The sequence below is a fragment of the Pinus tabuliformis genome, chromosome J (assembly GCF_031772625.1).
Source record: "Pinus tabuliformis cultivar Carrire ecotype Pingquan chromosome J, CPIR1, whole genome shotgun sequence".
Classification (NCBI taxonomy): Eukaryota; Viridiplantae; Streptophyta; class Pinopsida; order Pinales; family Pinaceae; genus Pinus; species Pinus tabuliformis.
Genome location: NC_142295.1, coordinates 71,489,025 through 71,513,449, shown reverse-complemented (window position 1 = coordinate 71,513,449; position 24,425 = coordinate 71,489,025). Strand labels below are relative to the sequence as shown.

Sequence of the window (24,425 nt, the reverse complement as noted above, 5' to 3'; positions counted from 1 at the left end):
TCTCATACAAAGAGTAAAGTCAAAAATAACAACCATAATAAATAAATGTCTATTTTATGAATAATGATGTTGTCATGTTAATGAGACTTGACTTTTGACAGGGAGGTTATCATTAAACACCCCAACCACTTGAGATACACTCAATTAATATTTAACTCTTCTTATTATTATTTTAATTTACAATTCGATAATAAAAGATTTAACTAACTAGAATAAATTAAATATTTTGGATGTTTAAAAATAAGTGATTAAAATTTCAAGGAAGGTTATAAATAAAATTCAAGCGTATTTTATTGTCAAAAGGATTATTAAAATTATTGAAATATATTTATCTATGTGTGTGTGTCTCATAAAAACAAATTTAAAGTGTATTTTTAATAATAAACATATTTTTAGAAAGGATTATAAAAGGGGTGTTATATGTGTGTGTTGCAAGGGGAGGGGGTGAGATTATATATATAACACAGGGGGAGGGGGTGAGATTATAAATTGTTATATAGTGTGTGTGTGTGTGTGTGTGTGTGTGTGTGTGTGTGTGTGAATTAGAAATTGTATTACTTTCTGGTTAGAAAATTGCATGAAAACATAAAAATTTTGATTGGTTGGTCTCATGGAAATTCCAATCAAATCCAAAATCAAAAGATAAACTATCCTATGATTCCCTGAAAACTGAGAATTTGAATGTTCAGTCCCTAGGGGAATCTGACCAAATCCAAAACAAAAATCCAAGCTAACGGAGACTGACAATGCTAATACATTTATTGTGGTCCTGGTCTTTGAGGCAAGGAATGATCATTGGGTTTTGTGAATGTCCTTTCTCCCTTTTCTTTTTACTAACTTCTATCCTTCTGAAAAGTTGTCAAGATTTCAAGAACATAAGAAGTGGATACAAGGGCCATATTTCATTGAGGCAATTCCATTTCCGAAGGGTCTATAATTTTGGTTGCTTCCTTATCGCTATTTGAGTGATCTGATTCATGAAAATGTTTGTGCCCACTCATTGATGAGTCCAAGATCATGGTTGTATCCCTTTCGTATCCATTCAAGGGTTGGACTCCAGTGTTTGAGGAATGAGATGGCACTGTGTGTGGTTGAGTTGAGGTTGAAGGACTTGATTTGGATGCAGAAACTTTTTGTTGTTGCATGTTGCCTTGCTTGAAAACTAAATAATTTTTAGATCCTTTTGGGTCTCATAGGACTTTCCATCCTTGATTCTTTTTCTTAGCCTCTGGGAGGGGAGACCCTTGGGAAGAAGGGCGAGCATTTTGGAGATGGCCTGGCTATTGACAAACCTTTTAGAGAAAAATTGTGTTGTAGTCCACCGACTAAGAGTAAGCTTTGTCATGCCAATTGATGAGTTTTTGTTTTGATGACCCTTTGCTAAGATCTATTTCAACACATATGTGGGAAAAGGTTATAAAATGCCTCTCAAGCCTGTACCATGATGACTTCACTGGGGGAGAAATACCATACCACATGCATTCCTATTGGGGTATATATATTGAGGAAAAAATGGCATAATATATTGGGGAATATATAGGGGGTAAATTGTTTTTATATTGGCAGGTATAAAAAACGGAGCTCAAATTTAATGAAAAATGTAAAGGGGTATCAAAATGTTAATGAAAAAATAGATATACCTACAATATCTAGTGAAAGTATGGGTTTTTTAAATTGTGAAGGTGTATTGGATGCGTATTGGTAGGGGGTTAAATGATGTGATTTTTAGAGGTATTTTCGAATATGTAATCAAATTAGGGGTATTGTTTAGTATGCCACGAACACATGTGATATGTCAGAGGTTCATTGAGTGAAGCCCCCATGGCCTGTATATGTCCATCTTAATAAAATGGTCGAGTTTGTTACCCACCCCAGCTAAGATATCCAGGTTTATTAAAGGAATGGGCATATTAGGGAATCTTACGCAAACATGAGTGGCCATAGTTGCCATGGATAGAGGGTTAAATTCAAGAAACCATGACTGAAAAGAGAGCCCAATGCATCCCCAAAACTAAGGATCCTTGATAAAAAAAAAAACTCTTTGATGATCCTCTAGATTTTTTAAATATACCACAAAGAAACCCTTAGAACACAAAAGTAGTTTCATATTCGGGGACTAAGTTTGGTTCACCCATTCCCAAAGAGCAGATGTTGATGGCCCAAACCCATTAAGACAATAGATAATGGCATGTCGCTCATATCCTATGCACTAAATGATGGATTCGAGATGAGTCACCTCAATAGTTGGAAAATCTTCTGCCTATTCCACGGTGAAGATTGGCCTTGAAATATCTTTAGGATTCGGTGGTGAGAGGCCTGGATTTAGGGCATCCATGAAGGATCAAGACTAGGATGTAGAGGGCACATCCTTGCCTTTGGCTCCACCTTTAGTCTTGAAACTAGGAAGATTAAAACGTCATTTTCTATGTCATCATTTCTGAGCGAGATCCTTTCCTGAAGATGCCTACCTTTGTGTAGGAGCAGCATTAAGACGGAGGGGGATTCTTTCCTGATCTTCGATTCTGGCTACAAGTGAAGAGACCAGATGAACACCTTTCACCTGCATACAAAAGGTGCCTCCTAATACTGGCCTCACGAAGATCGAAAAGCTCAAAAGATCAAGATTGATGTCCTCAGCTTGGATGTGGGAAGAATTTTGTTGTAAAAGAATTTCCTTCTACTGTACCGGATCTGTAGCAATAACACCAAAATGAGGAGGTTTCACACAAAAGGAAGAGTCCTTAAGCTGAAAATATCCCAAAAATAGGGCAACAGATGAAAGCATTAGGTTTCCATCTGTTGAAAGGGGTGCAATATTGTTTATGATATATTTTTTTTTTTACACAGAGGGAGGCGGAAGACTAGAAACAAGCATATTGATAGTAAACAATTTACCATTATGTTAGTAAAAGACATTACTCTATTTTGACTATCTCCATTGACATAAAAATCAGAACATAATTGAATTTATATACTATTGTAAACCACACTTTTCACTCAATATTTAATTTAAAATCCCCCCGAACGAGATGCGGGTCATTGTCAGTCAGGCCAGGTTGGGTGCAAACATGCGTAGTACCCGGGCACTAATTACCGTCGTCCCCCACATGCTCAAGTCAGGGGGTGCGGTGTCCTTCAACATGAATGCCTGTTGGGAAAGTGGGCAAGGTGGTGGGGAAGGAAATAAGGCAGGGTGGTGGAGTAGGCGAGGCCATTCAACGTGCAGTGTAGGAGGGAAAGGCTATGGAGAAGGGTGGCGATAGAGAGCAGTGGAAGGTTGACAACACGAGAGGAATCTTGGTTGTGGATGGACACCTACAGAAACCAGGTATGTAATTCGGCTTTGCCTCAACATTGAATCTATGTTCTGGTTGGGGTTTGTTGGGGGGGAAGAAGGGGTAAGAGTCTGAAGCAATGGGGAATTGAGTGCTACTGGTGGAAATGGGGGAGGAAATTGCTTTCCATGGCCTAGTTTTGCATATATACTTTCTCCCAAATAGGTCAAAACCATGGCTGCGGGGGGGTCAAAAGCGAGTTGTGGGGCTATGAGGGTCTGCGCTTTGTAATTAAGGCTAAGGGAAAACTGGATAGAGGCACTAAAATTCAAGAGGGGTTAGGGGTTGTAGAGAGATGCAAGGAAAATATGAGGGTAAGGGGATGAGCTGCAACCATAGTAGTAGTTTGCAGAGAAACCATTGGGATAGCTGGAACCCGTATGGCATTGAAGGCAAAGCCAAGAACCCTGTGTGGAAACATTGTCGAAGGGACCTGAGAGGCAAAGCCATTTCTCTTTGGGCCGAGGGAGCAAGAATATGGAACCACTACAGGCGTCCTACCAGATTCAAGAAGGGCCTATGGGCTCAGCTTGAGATGGAGTGGGATGACCGACATATAATCCATAGTAAGGGGGAAGGGAACAATGATGGGCCTAGGGGTAAGAGTCAGAGACCCCCCCTCTGGGATCTGCGGGCTCTGGGCCACCCCTGTACATAGGCGGTGAGGTATGGAGGAGAGGAAAATCATGCTTGGGCAAGGTGGTGTGTTAAGAAAAGCCTGAATTTGAATCTAACTTCTTCTGGGTGTCAACAGTGTTCTGCCAAATAGGTCATGGCCTAAGCAGCGAGAGGATGTGGGCGCGTTAGGAGAGGCCTAGCCCCTTGGACAGACAAGGGGACAAGCACGTCAGAAACTCGCAGGGGTCGTAAATTAGTAGAGCATCTCATCACTGAAGCAGCAACGACATACCGGGAAGGGACTAATGCTAGTATTCAGAAGCTAATGGAAGAATGGGAAGAGGAGGTAAATCAAGAAAGCTAGACAAAGGAAGAGATGGACAACTGGAGGAATCTTGTTATGGATCAAGGGATACTCGAGGGAAAATCACACAGTTTAAGCATACGCTTTACTTGTACTGGTTAATGGAGTCTCCTCGGTAAGGTGATGGAGCAGATTTCATTGGGGATGGCGGTGACAGTCCAGGGACTATCGAATTACAAGAGAGACATCGAGAAAATTCTCTTCCATCTGCCCAAACAGGATGTCAGGATGGATAGAATCGACTGCCACATCCCTTGCATTCTGGAGTTGTATGGTATGCCAAGGACTACTGCTGAAGATCCTGCTCCTGTCGCATCTACCTCAGAGGAACAGAAGGACTAGACTCCTCCCATGCATAATTTTGGTTCATGCGGTTAGCTTTTAATTTTTATGTTGCAAATGTTAGTTTTTACAATTATGTAGTGTCTGGACATGATATAGAGACGTATCTAGCTTGGTTAGAAAGACTGAAACAATTCTATTTTTGGATGGCTTATAACGTTGACCGATGACCAACAGACTTGGTTTCCCCTTGGGGAAAGTTGAGGCCACCTGGTTAATCTGTGTGGTGTAAACTTGTTTATTATATAATAAAAAATGGAATGGACCTGCCAAGCTTAACAAAAAAAATATCCAATTTAAAATCTTTTTTATTTTATTTTTTAACCAGAAAAAAATATTTGTATTATATAATTCTGCATTTGGTCCGTAGTAAATACATTAGGCATTACAGAGGTAATTCGTCAAAATTTTGCAATTGTTTGTTCTTTTTTGATAGGAATACATGACTTTCCCAAGGAGAATATATTAGAGAAACAAAAAGAGGGTTTTTGTAGGTGAATACCTTACAAAAATTGCCCCGACAAAAAACAAAATTCACAACACATAACACTGCTAGGAAATTTTTTTAATATACTTCAATTTAACTTAAAAGAGGCCTATAATTTATCCATAGAGGTTGCTTCCAAACCAAATGACAATGTTTGGAAGAAGGTTTGGAAACTACAATTATGGTTGAAAGTCTCCCTCTTCTTTTGGCTCCTCATGTATGAAAAGACTCCCACTTAGGATAAATTACAAAGCAAAGGATTCCAAGGACCATTTTTTTGTTATATTTGTTCCTCTAGCCCTGAAATTATTAGAAAAGCACCTACATAATGATTGTCCCATTTCCTCATTGCTCTAGGCTAAAGGAGCCATGATATTTCAAAAGATAAAAGGGTCAAGGGAAATCATAATAACTACCATAGCATAATGAAGAACAACAACCTTCCCTCAACCTATTGTAAAAAGAGTTGGGCAACTTCTTGGATTTTTAATTTGAGAAACTTATAAGGAAAGAAATAGACTTGGATCTTTCAAAATTTCTCTTCTAAGGAAAACGTTGTATTTGAAAGAATTATTAATTGTATCAAAGAAACAATTATGACCTCAAACTGGTCACCCCAAGATTGGGTTTGCAACTCTTAATAAGCAACAATATTTCATTCACTGAGAATATCTCTTTTTGCACATATTTCTACCACCACTATCAGTATTGCTAGATGTAATAGTTTTAATAGCTAGAGTTTTTCACCCCCCAGTTTCACTAAGCTCAAATTTGATGGTGCTTTGAAGGATAATACAGACCTTGCAAGTTTTCAAGGATTTTTCTACTATGACAATAGAAACACTCTCAATATATATGCTAGATCAATGGGTATAGACAATAACAATTTAGCAAAGCTCTCTTCCAGGGAGTTTGGCCTACAAGTTTCCATTATAGGTAATTACATAAGCCTTTTCATCGATGGAGATTTGCAAATGATAATCCAAATAGCCAAAAAATTATGGCATGGATCTTCTCCCTCTAGAGTCTCCAACTATTGGCGACTAGAAGGAGGTTTAGAAAGAATTAAACCCTTCTCTCATAACTTCAAGAAATTATCCTTTCACATATAAGAAGAAAAGGAAACAAGCTAGCAGATAGACTTGCCAATGATGGCGTCTCCTTTGATCAGGATCCTTTCGATACATAGTGGCCTGACATAACATTAAAGCCCATGAGAAAACATTGTCAAGACATTGCCTTGGAGGATATTTCTTCCCCATGGGGGGTGATATCAAGTCAGATCATGTCATTATACATTAGCATACAGGGAAGTGGTGATTAGGGACTTAATGTACCACACAATTGGTGGATTGATACACAAATGATTCGTGCAATATCATTTATGATAGCTTTGAAGGCGGTTGGTGTTCAAATCAACAAATTGGAAACTTGCCCAATGCTCAATACCCTTCGTGTTGGTACTAGCAATGGCAGCCTGGTAATCATGGTAAATACGGTGGAGTCCAATCTAGTGAATGGAAAGCAAAGAAATGCGTGAGAAAGGGAATACATTTAGATTTAGAATAAGTACTTCTACTTTTGTATTCATATTTTCTAGTCTGAGTGATTGTTTGGTTGTTCAAAGGACAAATATGAAGTGATTTTCTTCATGTGTTTTAAAATCAAGTTGAAAGGACATTCTATGAGAAAGTCTTGAGTGAGGTTAGGCACTTCAAATTCTTGGAAATAATTCTCAATTGCAATTTCTAGGAGCAATTGTCTTCTTCAAAAAGAAACTCATGGGTATAAGCTTAGTTCTTCCACAAGAGGTTGGTATTGTTGTCTATTTCACTCTTACTCTATTTCTCAATATTGGGTTATCTCTAGGATTCACACACACTTTTTTACAACCAAGTAATGTCTTTGTTTAAATTTATGGCTCTCTTTTGGTGTATGGTATTCCTTGGGTTACAAATCACAACCTCTTTGTAAGTTGGTCAATTTTTGTTTCCTTTTATTTCACTCTTGGTTAAGGGTTTTGATAATAAGTTTGCTCAGAGCTCATAATAGAATCTCTTTGATCAAGGATGAGGGAGGGCAACTTCTCAGTTCCCACGAAGACATAGAAGTTGTGTTAGTCCAGCACTTTCGTGGGATAGCAAAGGAAACCATTTCGGGCAGAGAACATTTCATCAAGGACTTAACAAGACATATACCAAGACTAGTGTCCAGGGAGGATAACTTTAACCTAAATAGGCCAGTGACTGAAGAGGAGATCAGTGGGGTCCTCAAGGAAATGCAGAATGGTAAAGTGTCAGGCCTTGGTGGTTTCAACGTTGATTTCTTCAAAGCTTGCTGGAAAATTGTTAAAAAGGATATTCTGAATGTAGTAGAAGATTCCAGGAGGAATAGAACTATTCTGAAAGCACTCAACACCTCTTTCATCTCTCTGATCCCTAAACAGGATAATGCCCTCACTCCAGATAAGTTTAGACCCATAGCATTGTGCAATGTGGTTTACAAGATAATATCCAAGGTTGTAGCCAACAGACTCAAACCTATTTTGCCCACTCTCGTGTCTGGGGAACAATCTGGTCATGTGGAAGGCAGGCAAATTCTCAATAATATCATTCAAGCACAGGAGGTGGTGCACTCACTAACTAGCAACAGGAATGATGGAATGATCATGCAACTGGACCTGGCAAAAGCTTATGACAAGTTGAATTGGACCTATATTAGGAGGGTTCTTATTGCTTTTGGTTTTGATCATAACTGGGTCAAATGGGTCATGGCACTGGTAACTTCTCCCAGTTTTGCTATTTTGGTAAATGGTTCTCCCTCTGATACTTTTATTCCTTCAAGATGACTTAGGCAGGGTGATCCACTCTCTCCCTTTCTCTTCATTCTCATGATGGAAGGATTGGGGCAGTCCATCAAGTAGGCAAAGGAAGACGGAAAAATCAAGGGTCTCCAACTTTCTGAGAATGGACAGTCCTTAACTCATCAACAATTTGTGGATGATACCATGTTGCAAGGAATCCCTACGGTCAAAGAGGCTCTAGCATACAAACAACTTCTAAGTGACTTTGCCATGGCTTCAGGTATGGAGGTTAATCTTTCCAAATCCAAATTTGTTTTCTTTAACACCAATATTGCTATTCAAAGGAATATCTCCAGAATTCTGGGCTTTCAAAGGGATTCCCTTCCTTCAAAATATTTGGGTGTTCCTCTAACTGCTAAACCTCTGCATAAGAGCATATGGGATTCAGCGATTAACAAGATGCAGGATAAAATTAGAAATTGGACCATCAGATCTTTAAATTTGGCTGGTAGATTGGTGCTCACAAAGGCTGTTCTTCAATCTATCCCAGTTTTCATGCTTTCAGCTCTCCCTGCACCAAAAGGAGTCTTACAACAATTTAGATCCATTCAAAGAGATTTCCTCTATGGAAAGGGGGAGAATAGAAAGAAATGGGCCTTGGTAGCATGGGAAAAGATTTGCAAACCTAAAAATCATGGAGGTCTTGGTTTGGACGATCCAGAGGTTCTAAGTAGGGCTTTAGGCGCTGAACCTTGGTGGCGTTGGGTTAAAGAACCAAAGGCTCAGTGGGCTAGCATTTGGAAAGAGAAATATGCTATTACTTGGCAAATTAACGATCACATAAGGATGTCAGGAAGTATAAAGGGCTCATATATCTGGAATAAGGCATGGGAGAATAGAGGCTTAGTTCAAAATAACAGCTTCTGGGAAATCAGAGAGGGAGATCTAGCACTATTTTGGGAAGACAAATGGCAACAAGAACTGATATTGTTAAAAGAGGATTTTAAGGACCTCAATATAGAGACAAACATCATAGGGCTATCTAAGGTTAAAGACTTTTGGGATCAAACCAATAATGCAGGAAAATGGAGAAACAGGAGGAATATTGTCTATAAGGAAGAAAGCCTCTTGAAAGCTAAAGGAGAGGCTCCTATGAAGATGTTGGAACAAAGGAATATTCTAGTAATAGGGGGGCATGATCAGTTAAGATGGGGCAACAACAATGAGGGCACCTTTAATCTTAAGGAGGCAAAATGCATACTCCTTGAGCTAGATTCTCTTGCTCCGGATAGAATTTGGCAGAATCTATGGAGGCATCAAGGCTGGACAAAGATTAAACTCTTCATGTGGCTGGTTTACCATAAGAAAATTCTAACTTGGGACAACATTCGGAAAAGGGGGGTAGTGGGGCCTTCCAGATGCCAGCTCTGTGAGGCCCAAGAGGAAACTATGGAACACCTCCTCAACAATTGCATCTTCACCTCTAGATTGTGGGACTCTTTTGCCACCATCTTCCAAAAGACAGATAGGGATAGAGGGAGTATTATCAATACCCTAAACAACTGGAGGAGAAATTTTTCTGATTCTGAAATTCTCTGCTCAGCTTGGGCTCTCACACCTAGCTTCATTATTTGGAATGTCTGGAAAGAAAGGAACAATAGGATCTTTAAAAATGAAAAGAGACCTTTCCAATGTCTTTTTGAGCAGACATTAAGACAACTTAGGGAGACGGTTAGTACAACTGTGAGAAATCCCCCCAAGAGGCCACCTTCAGAGGATGAAATGAGAATTCTCAGACAGTTGGGCATGCAGGGGCTTATTCCTCAAGGCTTGGACAGAGAGGTTAGGTTAATGGAAACTGAGCAAGACTTTTGGCATTCCCCCCCTCAGGGTTTTCTAAAGTATAACATTGATGGGGCCTCTAAAGGCAACCCGAGTATTGCTGGCTTTGGAGGGGTGTTAAGGGATGAATCAGGTAATATCATTTCCATCTTCCATTTCCATTTAGGTAGAGCCACTAATAACATGGCAGAACTAATGGCTATGGAGCAAGAACTACTAGTGAAGGAGAATCCGCAAAATGTGATTATCGAAGCTGACTCTGAGCTAATCATTAACTTAGTCAAAAGAATCAGTTGGGGCACGGGGCCGGAGAAGGTTTCAAAACATTGGAGGTTGATCCAGGTCTTTCAATGGATCCAGCTCCACCTCATGCGCCTACACACGGTAAGTTTTAACCATGTTCGAAGGAAGGCTAACAAATTGGCGGATTTATTGGCCAACCAAGGAGTGAATTGTACCATTAGCAAAGTTGCGATGGGTTGGCAAGGGCTGTCTCAGAACAGACTCAAGGAACAGTGTGGTTGCCAAGCCAATGAAGATATGATAGTGTATCGCAACAAGGGCATGGAGGTCGTGGCCAAATAGTTTGGTTTTGGTATGAGTTGCTGCTTTTTCCTCATTTTTACCCTTCTTTGGTTGCTGGGCAGATTCTGCTACCTGGGTAGTTGGCTGGAGGGATGGGACTGTACTTTACAGGGGTTCATCAACTGGTGCAGAGGGGACGGAGTGAGAAGCTGGAATCCGAGCTTTCGTGGAGGTCGGGATTTCCTTGTTTCTCTTCACAGAGATGTATTTCCACCCGTAAAGTGGTTTTCTGGTCATCGAGCGCCTTTCAAGAAGAAAGTGGTTTTAAAGATTTGGGAGCGATCCCACTCAAGTCACTACACGTGGCCGAGCGGTGGGTACGAATACCACCCTCATCGCACGCTAACCAGCAATGCTTTTGGCCCGTGTGATATGATCCTGGGCCATCGGATCAAGCACGGAGGATCGACGGCTAGGATTCATCGTGCATGTCAGTGGGTCCATGTGGTTAGGCGGCGAGCTTTTTGGCAATGCGATTTCTTCCTCAGCCGTTGGATCAAGCTTGGGAGATCTACGGTCAGGAACCTTCGTGCATGTCAGTGGGTCCATACGGTTAAACGTCAAGCTCCTTGGCACTGCGATATCTTCCCCTACCGTTGGATAGGGCATGGTGTTTTGACGATGGCGATTAAAGGCTTCAACGTTGATTTCCGTGTTGATTTAGATTTCCATTTGGTTTGTGGTGAGTTGAATGGCTAGCCTTGGTACGGTCGGGCACTGGAGGGTTTTTGGTTGTTTTGACTGGGAGGGTGCAGGGTTTATACCCTTAACTAGATGCCCTTGGTTGTTAGGTGGTAGATTTTTCCCGGTCCATGGATCCACTTGGATGGTTGTAATCTATGTAAATTATTTTCTGATTTAATGATAATGAAGGTCTGACTCTTGCTTTAGCAAAAAAAGATAATAAGTTTGCTTAATAGTGGTTTGATAGTTGAGACAATTGTCACACATTTTTCTTGAATCAAATAATAATGATAATGAGTTCATTTAGCTATGGTATAGTGGTTGAGACAATCGCTGCCCCAAAATCTCTTAAATAAACCAACTTATAATCATCTAAACTTTTAAAATATTTATAATAATAATAATAATAAAATTATCTTAGTCTCAAAATCTTTTAAACACTAAATTATTTAGAAACTATTTTAATTTTACAAATCTTTTAAACAACAAACTAATTTTTTTGTAAGCTTGGCAAGACTACATCTTCATCAGGTCCAATATATCACCCCGATAGGAGCAGGGAATTGAACTAGTAACTTCACATCATGAAGTGCCTTAACAGAGTACATGATCATTGTCTATCCAAAACTCCATAGACAACAAACTATTAAAAAACCATTTTAAACTTCAAAATCTTTTAAACAACATATAATTTCATCTATTTTAAATCCAAAATTTAACTCTAAAATCTTTTAGGCAAAAAAAAAAAACTTCAACACCACCCTCTTTCAATTAACAATTATTTTAAAAGCATTTTATCTTATGTATTATTTTTAAAAAAATATGAAATTTAAACTATTTTAACATTAAAATCCATCCAAACCTGAAATCTTTCGACTGAACATATAATACCTTATATATTTGAGTGTGTAGGGTGGATTCTAAATTTCTTTAAAATAAAATCCAAACTTGAAATCTTTCAACTGAAAACATTTAATACCTTATATGCTTATATGCTTGAGTGTGTAGGGTGGATTCTCAATTTTTTCAAATTTTGATTATATAAAACCTAACTAATTTGGTGTTAAATATTTTTATTGTTTAAAAGTTTGATAATATAAAACCTAACCAATTTAGTGTTAAAAGTTTGATAATATAAAACCTAACCAATTTAGTGTTATATATTTATTGTTTATTAAAAATATATTGATATTAAAACTTTGATGACATTAATAATTAAATTTGGAAGACTATTTTTTATTTCAAGTTGAAGGATATATATTAATTCAATTTTTTTTAATTAAAAGTTAAAAAATTAGTTGTACTTTAATTGACAAAAATAAATTTAAGTATATAGCCTAAGGGGTAGCTCAATTGGTTGAGTTCATCCATTATTTCAATTCTATCTACATTCAAAAAAATATTCTAAATAAAATGTTACTCTTTTAATTAATTTAAAATATTAAAATTTAATAAATAATAAGATAAATAAGTTAAATTTCAAAAAAAATAATAATAAACATACTTTGTGATATAATTTTTTGATGAATTAATAATAATAATAATTCATAACTATTGAGCCATGCTTTTTTTGGAGGAATTTCAAAGTGTTAAAAATTACTATAAAATTTTAGATACAATCACAAAATCCAACTTTTTTTTAACACCGATATAATAGGGGATGTAATCTTTCTATTCATGCGATGCATGAGAAATACATCCGTCATTTATATTTCGAGCATACCTCAATCCTTCTTAATTATGGGAGTTATGTTCATTTTATATCCATTATAAAAGAAATCATAGTAAATCTTGATGACTTTGTTGAATTGTAAAAATTCTATCAACATAATGTAAAAGCAATAAAGAGACATTGGTTGCATTATAGGTCTCTAAGAACACAGCAATCTAGAATGATTGTGTCCATTGCTTATTATGATTTCATGACTTGGTGGTTTTTAATGAGTAATTTCCTTTAATTTCATGTGTCTATGGATCATGGGAAGCTCCAACTCATAAACATCTTAGCTTAAATGCATGGAACTAATGGATGTTAGAGTATAATCCCTAGTGCATAATTTTGATGATAATAAAAATTATGTTGCCTTGTCTCTAGTCTTCTCAGTAAGAATCCCACCAGGTTTCAAAAAGGTTGTTTGAAGCATCAATGCTACAAAAAATATGTCTCGTTGATCTTGGTCTTGGGATGAAGTATGGAGAAAGATAACTATGGGCATTCTCAAAATATTTGCAAAGTATCATCACATTAATGTCAAGGTTACTTAAAACAAGAAGAAACTAGTGAAGGAAATATCATTATGGCAAGCATTGGAGGCAAAGATAATCAAATAAATTGCATTATGTCGAGTGTGAGATTTAAAGACATGAAGCATGAAAGCTAAATGAGATGCTACTTCCTATTAACAAGAATTGGCAATGCCCATAACACATAAATTCAAGTGGGAGTTCAAAAATACAAGGTGTCTAAGCTTTGATTAAGTGGCACATAAAACATTGCATACACTAAAATGGTGGTAAGATATATTTATCTAAGTTTGAGCCATGTGATAGATTTAATGTTATAGAAGGGTATATCATCTAAAAGAATAGATGAAAGCCAACTAAAATAGAAATTATTTTGGTATTTAAATACTAAAAACAAATATTGTGTGATAAACTAATGCTCATTAATTAACTAAAGATTAAAAATAAAAATATTTATGGGTATTCAAAATTTTACCCTCTAATATTTATTGTAACTCATCTTTCATAAATAATAAATGATTTAAAACATTAATATTGTTTTTAAAAAATATTTTTTGAATTACTCATTAAACTCTTTAAAAAAAAATTGAAATATTTCAATTTTAATCATAAATCACATTCCCATTGGTGTAATGAGTTTCTTTAAAAAAAAAAATCAAAATATTTCAATTTTAATCATTAAATCATATTCTCATTACCATGCAATGAGTTTCTTCTAAAAACAAGTTTGAACTCCTTGAAAAGACGTAGAAAGATTTCAATCTTAATCATTGAATCAAATTCCCATTACCCTGCAATGAGTGAGTTTTTACTGTCACAAAAATGAAACTCCGAATATATTGAGCTAAAATGATACTACCAGACATATAAGAAGCAAGTTACATGTTGGAAAGTGAGATGGTTTACTCATCTTATCAAAGTTGAAACTTTAACTATGTTTATATTTAATTAGAATGAAAGTATTATAGATTATATAATTTTATAGATTTAGTTTCATTAATATATAACAAATGTTTTTGTGTCAAGGTTTTTTCTAGTCCAGTGTGTAAGGGATGTTGTTCAGTTTTGTTATGTTATGTAAATATTTTTGACTTGGTCAAAATAAAATAAAACAAAGATAACTTTATGTTAAAATAAAAATTTTAAGTAATTATTTTTTAATTAATTTTTGTTGGGTAGTTAAAGTAAATTTGATTTGGTCTGGGGTTTTTGAGCTCTAAGTTTATAAAAACCCATAGTATTCATGTGGAATATAGTCTATTTAAAGGGGGGAATTAATCCATCTTAACCTCATTCACCAAACCCCGAAAGGGATCAAATCTCTTGACATGTAAATATCTTAAGATGCAAAAATATTTGATCCCTCTCAAAACTTGATAAATCCAAAGTTAAATGAATCTAGGCTAGTGATCTTTTTGCCCCAATTCTATTTCCATAAAATAACATATTCATCCATTATGACAAAGTTAGACAATTAAAAAAGATAAATACCCAAATAAAATACCTAATCAACACACCACATATCAAAAAAGTACGATGGTTCTTCCCACCTAATTTCTATCCTTTAGGACTGAGAGAGTCGTCCAATTCGCTTTTTTTTTTAAATCTAGGGAGTTCATCCATTCAAAATAAAAGGATATCAAGCCAACAGATTCTCGTGTCCTTGGAAAAAAAAATGTAAAATACACAAACTTTCGTCGAAGTAATTGCTATGGTGCGTCTCATAAGATAGCTTCAGAGAATTGAGCAAATGGGAGAAGGTAGATGGCCTAAAGTTATCTTCAATGGAAGAATGAGTGAAAGAGAGAAATTTTGGATGAAACAAAAAAACAAATGGATGCAAAAATGGAATATTTACATCAATGCATGTCCCACAAATAGCAAGGATTTGAAGAGTTATGTTATGGAGAAGTTTCGTAAGCATATATGGGGAAAAGAGTTTGGTAGAAAGAAGAAGTATTATGTTCAAGAATTCAACCCCACTTGTGATCTCCAACAAAAAGAGTACAATGGAGCTAGCATTCCACGGAGAGCAAAGATTCTTATTTCTCAATTAAGAACTAACTCGCATCAATTACGGTGCGAAACAAGTCGATGGAAAAAGCCTAAAGAAGCTTGGGAAGAGTGGGTGTGTACTTTTTGCATTTATGGGATAGTGGAATCGGAAAATCGTCTTTTTTCACTTATGGGCCAGTGGAATCGGAAAAACATCTTTTTGCACATATGGGGCAATGGAATCGGAAAAACATTTCATTTTGGAATGTGATGCTTTCAGAGACATTAGAGACACTTACACGAGTGTGTTAACATTGGTTCCTTGGCATTGTCTTTTCATTGAGGGGACTATTAGTAGGTTGGGTTAGAGCATCATTAATTTGAATAATAAAAGGATTGAATTGCGAAAGGCAAAAAGCAAGGAAGCTAGTAATCCCATAAACTATAGCTAGTCTCGTAAACATTAAAACGTCATTCATTTATTCATATCTATGTTTATGTGTTAAAGTGAAATATCTAGAAATTACTCTGAATACATATACTTATATGTAAATGTGGGCGATCCAAATGTTTACTCTAACCACTGGGCAATTTCCATCACATGATCAACAAAACAACAATATCCAATGTTAGGTGTGAATTCATAACAATATTGTCCAATTTTTAAGTGTAGATTTCAAAATTATGTAAAAAGTTATGGAAATTTTTGGGAATTTTGAAGTCAGTAAAAATCAAATGCTCACAATATTTTTGTAAGTCACTAAAATCATTTCTACATTTCAAAATATATTTTAAACCACTAAAATTTATAATAAGCAACTAAAATTCATAATCTGAAAAGTGTATTACCAAATTTCAACCCAAAAAACAAACAATTTAAATCACTAAAATTCATAATTTAAAAAGTGTATTACCCCATTTTAAAAAAACAAACCAACAAACAAACATTTTAAATAAACATTTTAAATAACTAAAATTTACAGTAAGCCACTAAAATTCACAATCTGAAAAGCGTATAACCAAATTTCAACTAAAAAGAGACCAGCATCTAATAATTACATTGCTCTGCATATATCTCCTGCATATCATATAAAAAAATAATTCAATTACTTTCAATCCTTTCAATTAATTATACCATCGACTTTACATGTATCTTAGACATTTATTAACCGGCCTACCAATGGTGGATCCGGGTGTCGTTGCAGGCCAACGCCTTCTAAAATCCAGAATTTTATATTGAATTTACTGTACCAAGCCATTGAACCCCCGCCCCTCTTAAATCAGAATCCCAAATTTGATTCCCAAAATACAGCATTTTGACTTACTATGCCAAGGCATTGAACCCTGCCCCTATAGATAAGAATTCCATATTTGATTCCCAAAATACGGCATCTGCTGTGCTCATTACACAGTTACAGTTTAAGATCCTTTCCTATAATCTGTTCAAATTCTGATATATTTATTTTGATTTGCTGAACAAAATGCAGATCTCTGTTGTTTTGCAATGGTGAATTCCCCCAATAAATCCTATCTATGTATTCTAGTTCAATATATCAATCAAATGTATTACTGATTCAGAAGCAGAAATAGAAACACAAACATGAATAACCCTGATTGAATCACAGAGCCTTTTGCATTCAAATGCCAAGTATGAGCAGCTGCATTTGTGTGATCAGAAGAGCTCAGAGGCGATTGCACTCCATCTGAGGGAGACAAGGCAGGCGTAGGGGCTGAGACGGGCTCCGGGCTGGGAGCCGGGGTAGGGATGGGGAGCCCAAAAATTTCTTCAGGAAGCAATACCTTACTAACTTGGTAGACAGCCACTGGGGCCTGAGAAAAAACGCTGCTGGTGAGCGGGGCATTTACCAGGCCGGTAGAGACGTTCACCTGATGTTCAATTACAGAAACGAAATTTTAAAAAATTAAATTCTGATAAAATTTAACTGTTGATTTTGATGACACACAGTATGTTTTCACAGTTAGAATTTTTTTTGGATGAAATTGTGCAGAGGATTTTATATTTTTTCAATGTTTCAAGTCGACTCTTTTTCCATCATTAAGAACTAAATTTTCAGTCTTTAATGATAAGTGAAAAGTGCACTGAAATTTTAAAAATATATAAAATCCTCTGCACAATTTCATCCTAAAAATTCTCCCCATATTAATTTTAATTCTAGAAAAAGAAATCATGTTCATACAAACCTGAGCTCCAAATGCAGAGACATTGAATTTATAGCTACCCATTGTAGACAGGGGACCGCTGAGGCTCTGGAACTGCCCCAGTGAGTAAAACATAGGCACTGCATGGTACTCAACCAGAGAGGTCTTCTGCTCGTCCGTGAGCATGCGGAGCATTGCCTTGTACTGGGGCCTGAGGGAAGTAAAGGCGCCATCCGTGGGAGCGAAGAGTGTGAGGCCTTGTTGTGTGTTGTTGGCCTGAGTTTGCAATTGGGTTTCCACCTTTGTGCCTGCATGAAAGGGAAAAACAGTTGCAGAAGCATTATATCCACAGATTCATTCAAAATCCCTCATTTCCAATAAGTTAGGGGCAAGGTTCCATCACATTTATTTATAGTTTTTAGGGTTTTGGATCGATTCAAAGGGATTAAACCCCAGGGGTAGAGTTCTCGCATGGATGAAACTTGAAACCTGGAGTATAGTCGGATTATGATTTTCCTTGGATTTTAATTATACTGCAAATGGATTGAAAATGGAGATATTGTAAATATTTTTAGGTACGATTATTCAAAAAGGTAAGAGAAATTTTATAGCAGAGGAAAATCATACTTTATTCTATCAAGAAAGTTTGGGTTGTTGAATTGAGGCTTATGTGATCCATAATATTTTTAAGAAGAGTTTCAGCGTGAATCACATGTAGAAAACCTTTGTCTACGCGTTTTGAACCAACTAGTGTGGTTCATCGTGAGGGCAAGTTGTCGTGACGATGAACTACACTAGTTGGTTCGAACATTTACGCCGAAACTCTTCTTAAAAACAAGTTTGAGTTATTTAGATATTTTTCAGGATCAATTTTGCTTTAAATTTTATAGAATTTTAATAACAATTATGGTAAAAGTATTATAATTAAAGTGTATGCATTTTAAATAACAAAAAAACCATAATTTCATTAAAAAAAAATTGTTAATCAAATTCTAAAAGAAGATAAAATAAAAAATTATCAAATTCTAAAAAAAGATCAAATAAAAAATTAAACTATGCCAAAAACATAAAAAATATTTAGTATGGCAGGGGTGATCCCAATCCTAGGATTGATTTGACAGCTAATAATTTTACGTTGTTTGAAATAAAAATAAAAAAACTAAAACTAGGTCAATAACATATCAAATGAAAATAAATAAATAAAATCTATAAATTATATAATTTAAATTTTATTTACTAATCATTTTAAAAAAAAATTATTTATAAAAATATGATTAGAATCACAATATTTTCTTCCTAAAATAACATTTTTAAATAATAAATAAATTTAGTATTTTATGTATTCAAGTTTTTATGATCTATAATGAATTAAGCAAAGTCTTTCCGTAGAAATCACATAAGAGAAATTTTTGGTCGATGCTTTTTGAACTAACAAGTGTGGTTCATCATTAAGACCAGATGATAAACCACACTTTGGTTTGAAAAACACCGGACGAAAATTTCTCTGATTTGATTTCTGCCTAAAGACTTTACTTAATAAATTTAGTATTCTCACAAATCTTAATTCATATTTATGATTTTGACAATAATAAATAAATTTAGTATTCTCAAAAATCAAATAATTAATATTTATAATTTTAACCATTTGTATTAAAGAGTAATTCCTTTATAGTGAATCAATAATAATTCAATATACTTTGTTTATTAATCTATCTCATTTGTGAAAAACAATTCATCAAGTATAAAAAATAATTTATTTTAATGATTAACATTTAATTTAATTAATATAATTATAATAATAATTAACATTCATTAAAATTAAAAATAATTTATTAAAACTTAAAAAACAAAATATTACTGGAAATGGTATAAAACATTGTTTTTCACTTTTAATTTAGCAAATATTTTGTTTTAACAAATAAATATATCATAATAATTTTCCAAAAAAATTCAATCATTTAAATTTAAATAACAAGAACTTTTCTTAAAAAATACTTTAAATAGTAATCACATAAAAAAAAGTTTACCCACCAATTTCAGTAATAATTTCACCAATTTCAGTAATAATTTCCTATGTGATTAGGATAAAAATTATTTTATTAATTGTTCAACATAGATTAAGGAAGCCTGAATTCAGAAAAAACTTCCTCTGTTACTCTGAACTTCCTCTGTTAGGTGTATATTACAGTAACCATAATTTAAAATATTGGTAGAGCTTGGGTGCAAATCACCAATAAGGTCTCCCAAAACTTAAAAAAAAAGAGAGAAAAAAGAAGATGCAAGTAGAATCTTGAATACCTGCTATGAGGCTGAGAAAGGTCTTGAACTGCCCGGCCTGTTCCAGAACATTGGTGACATTTACATAAAGCGGGGCTGGTGCTGGTGCAGGAACTGGAGAAGAACTGAAAGGTGCAGACGCTGGGGCTTTAGCGAGATATACAATGTTTATATCCTTACCCTGCGCCTGTGCAGAGCTTATCAAGATGACAACCAATGCGATGCCACTGAATAGAGGCATCTTCAGAGACTCCATTTGCAGTCTGAGAGCAGGCAGACGAGGGCAATTAGGGCTTGAAGATCTCTATATTGTCGACCAGAGGGTAGCTCTCGTGGAGGATGAAATGGGCGAATCAGAGTTGATCGATATCTACTATTGCGGGCAAAGACACAGTATTTATTTAACCGCGTACCTACCTAATTCATCGGTCGGGTGGGGCATTGTGAACAGATCAGCCCGGGTACCGACAGAAGAAAAGGGAAAAACCTCTGGAAATTCAAATGCTTCCCCCATAAGTGTTGTGATTTCAACGTCTTCGGATTCCAGTAAATATACAGCCGTTGTGATGTTGCCCTCAACACTGACTCGACATGAATTCTGAATTTGGAAGTCGCAATAATTTCTGAATTTCGAATGTTCGGGTGCCCGGGCAATTCAATAGATTGGGGTGGAATTGATGTTGAAGCAGGCGATGGCGTGCAAAGTTTGGCATCCATGATTGGTTTGTCTGAACAATGGAGGCTTCCTGGAGTGAGAGGGGTGAGAATACTGCCCACCGCTAAGCCTACCCACCGCACTTCTCAGCTTGAAGTACAAGTTAAGCTTCCGAAGTAGGGATGCAATCACATGGCATTATTATGTCCGTGGGTTTTTATAGGGCATTGTTTCCTTTCGCGGCCCTGCAAAGGGTTTTTTTATTAATCAGTGTTTAATTTTGGATTTAAAATATATATAAGGTTTTATTATTAGTAATTGTTTTTGTTTTTATAGGTGTAAAGATACATTCAAAAAATTGAACATGTTTATAGTATTATTGGAAAAGTGTTGTGGTAAAAGAAAGATAATAACTTGTCTCAAACTATCTGGTTAAATCATTTGTTTCCAATCATATCACTATGTCAAAATTTTATATACATATTATATCCAAGTTATAACATGCAAGGTAATGAGGACAAACATTATAATAAGTCGAGACACTTGGCTAAATCATTTTTTTCCAATCATACCACTATGTCAAAATCTTATATACATATTATATCCAAGCTATAACATGCAAGGTAATGAGGAGAAACATTATCATAAGTCTTAGTGGGCACTGGCGCACAAAAAATGTAATTGCACAAAGGAAATGACTAAAGTCAGTGTGTGTTGATAATGAGATTAAATAAAGAGCATCTTTCACTGGAGTGACCTTCAGATTCCATGATATTCTGCAATCAACATAAAGAAGGGGGTTTGTTTTAGAATTTTAGCTATCTCCTTTTAAAAAATTTAAATTAATTTGGAGCCATTTTCCTAGAGCCATTAATTCCAATTTTAAATTTAAATTTAAATTTTGTCTAGCAAAGATTTGTTGGAATTGCAAATTTATGTGGTGTAATTTACACAATCCAAGTGTCCAAGTAAACTTTCAAGGTATTGTATCCATTTATGCATTCAAAAATATAGTTTTAAAAATGAAAAGTTACACATACTATATGCATATATATAGATCCATTTTGAAGAGGATTAAATCTCTTGAGATGCATACTTTTTTTCAAGTTTTGCACTCTAAAAGAGGTCTTATAGGTGTTGAAATTTCTAAGTCTGACATGTTAGAAATCCATACTGCATTATTTGGTTTAATTTTTCCTACTTGTTTATTCTATTAACAAGTTATTTATAAATATAAACACTGAAATAAACACAAATGCAACCTTAACTCATATACAGATCAGTAATTGAAATAACTGAGACAAACACACAAGGGACATCGTCATTTATGGACAATTGCCCCCAGAAAAAGCCAATGCGTGAAAACTGGTGCAGCAGATATGAGAGTTTTATTATTAAACAAATTTTGAATACATCTAAGGTGCCAGAAATCGCTCACCCAACAAAGAATGTCCTCGGCAATAGTAACTCTCCTAGGATACAGAGATTTTGGTTGATCAATCATTGGATGAACGATCCCATGACAACAATGGCAGCTCCTTAGCTAGACAGCGAAAGCTGCTCCAAGCTTCTCTGCTACTCTGCGTCACTCTGCAAGGAGTGCATCACCCTTCCAGGATCACCAACACTTAGTCTTCCCCACGAAAATTCTCTCAGCGTTGCCTCTTAACCCTACGTCAGCTCTGCTAGCCTCTGTGCAGCTACTGAAGCCTTTGCGTCAGCCCCTTGGCTCTCTGTATTAGCCTTCAGACCATCTGTGTCACCCACGTTCGCCTCTTCAGCGTCTGCGTAGCTCCCAGTTTCCTCTGCGCCAGCCTTTCCAAGCTCTACGCTGTCTCTCTGGCACTATCCATGCCTCTCTCCTATGTATTGTCAACCTCGTGCCAAATTGCCTCTCCTTGCAACAGATCATTGGTTCGATTTTCTCGGCAAATCCCGCTCTAGAAAATCGAACTAATTGATCAATTTGGTGTATCTCCAACTGACCCTCAAGCCTCCTCTTATACTTTTCTTGTTGAGTCTTCAATGGCCGATATTAAGTCCCTAATCAATGACTAAGATTAGATTTGGCTTGATCCATGTCATTTAGAACATTCTCACCTAGTTTTATATTAATACACATTAATATTTTAATTTTCCTAAGTTTAGACTTAGGAACCCCATTAAAAATATTAATTATTTTAATATCTCTCCAACCGAGTGGAATTTCCCCAAACCATTTCTGGGTCTTGGAGATCTTGTGTGCCTTAGCCTCTCCACCAATTTACCAATTTTCATGGCTAAAGCACATCTGATGCTACCACAAATCAACAATAGGCTATCTTTAGCCTTGTGGACATTAAAATTTTCTTTCTTTCTTTCTTTATCATCTTTCCAGAAGCAATTACGAGTGACCTTGTAAGTTAACTGTAGTTAAGAAATCTTTATGTCAAACATTATTGAATTGTTTATTTTATATATATTTGTTTTGTATGTGGAATGGGGAAATTATAAATCTCAAATTCATATTAACAAAGTATAAATATAAATGATAGAAATTTAATATATTTATAATTCTGTCTCTATGGTAAAATGTTATACCTTCAAATTCAAAGAGGATTAAAATATATATACGTTTATAAACTTTAAATGAAAAAATAGCATATATCAATTTAATATTTAATTTAACCATAATCTTAAAATTAAATTATCATTATTATTATTATTCCTTTTCAAAAACATTAAAAATAAATAATTAACAAACTTAATTTTAATTTAAATATTAAAAATTAATTAAATATATTTATCCCTACTTTATGGTGGAGATTCTTAATTTGTAAATGGGCTTTGTTATAATATCATGGGTCATTACTATGGCTTATCAATACTACATGCCCAAAAAAACAAACTCATTCATATGACACTTGTTGATATAACATTTTTTTAATTAATTAATTTAATTAAAAGAAAAAAAAGACATAACTACTTTGGAGATAAATCTCAATCATTGATTTGTGTATATTACTATGAAAATTCTAGAATATTTCATGGAGGTTAAATCCTTACTATCGACCTATTAATTATTGATAAGAATTCATAACTGGTTAATGTGGACCTCCAAGGACCCACTCTGAGAACATGGGTGCCTTCATCTTAGTCACCAAAATATTAAAACCAAGAAATATCCAACTATTGCATTTATGAATTTGGGGTTGATTTCTTCTTATATTTTTTTGTTTATATTTCACTTTTAGCTAGGGGTATCTATCACCCACTAATTTAATACACACCAATTTCTTAGGGATTTGAGATTATTCCGATTCTAATAAGTTCCTCCATGATAAGTTCCTCACTATTATTTATAACATTCATTTATACATAAGCAAATTTTCTTTAGAAAAATGGTCCATTTTACAATAAGATGTGTAATTCCTTCTTTTTTTTAAAGTTAAAGTTGACCCATGTCAAAATAGTAGACGGACAAATGTCAAATGGAGATGAAAAAGGTAGACAATGCCTAGCATGACCAATTTCAAAAGGGACATCTTGGGTGTAATTATTCTTATTAACTATATATATTATTTTTTAAATTCATTGTTTTAAAATGGAGTTCTTGGTGAGGTTTTTAATTCAAATGTAATGTTTCAAAGCAAGTTAATTATAGGATATTTAGTTCTTGTTTAACTAAGGTTTAAGTTTTGTAGTGGTGTAAATGTTTGTAAACGGCTGAATTAAAAAAATAATAAAAGGTTAAAATTAATTGCTAAAGAGGCATTGTCTAACCCATTTTGACTCGGTAGAAATAAAATTAAATTAAATTAAAAATAGTAATAATAATGATAATTATCAATAAAATATTTTGACTTGGCCAAATTACATAAAACTAGAAATAAAAATAAAATAAAATATAAAATTAATAATTATAATCAATAATAAAACTAGTTTGGATCCATCTTAACTCTAGATCTACCAAGTGCCTAGAGGTATCAAATCTCTTGATATGCAAACCTATTTTAAAGTGAAATGAGATTCATCCCTCTAGGCACTTGGTAGAT

At 35.0% G+C, this 24,425-nt stretch overlaps 1 protein-coding gene across 1 annotated transcript; it reads right to left on the bottom strand.

Annotated features, from left to right (window-relative positions):
• Nucleotides 1-16,389: 16,389 nt before the first annotated feature.
• On the bottom strand, nt 16,390-20,519 carry LOC149225569 (fasciclin-like arabinogalactan protein 7). Its single transcript, XM_089377152.1, has 3 exons — nt 19,758-20,519; nt 17,502-17,767; nt 16,390-17,186 (listed from the first exon to the last, which is right to left on the bottom strand). Exons 1-3 carry the CDS (start codon nt 19,990-19,992, stop codon nt 16,866-16,868), a joined length of 822 nt encoding a protein of 273 aa, XP_089233278.1. The 5' UTR covers nt 19,993-20,519; the 3' UTR covers nt 16,390-16,865.
• Nucleotides 20,520-24,425: the final 3,906 nt, after the last annotated feature.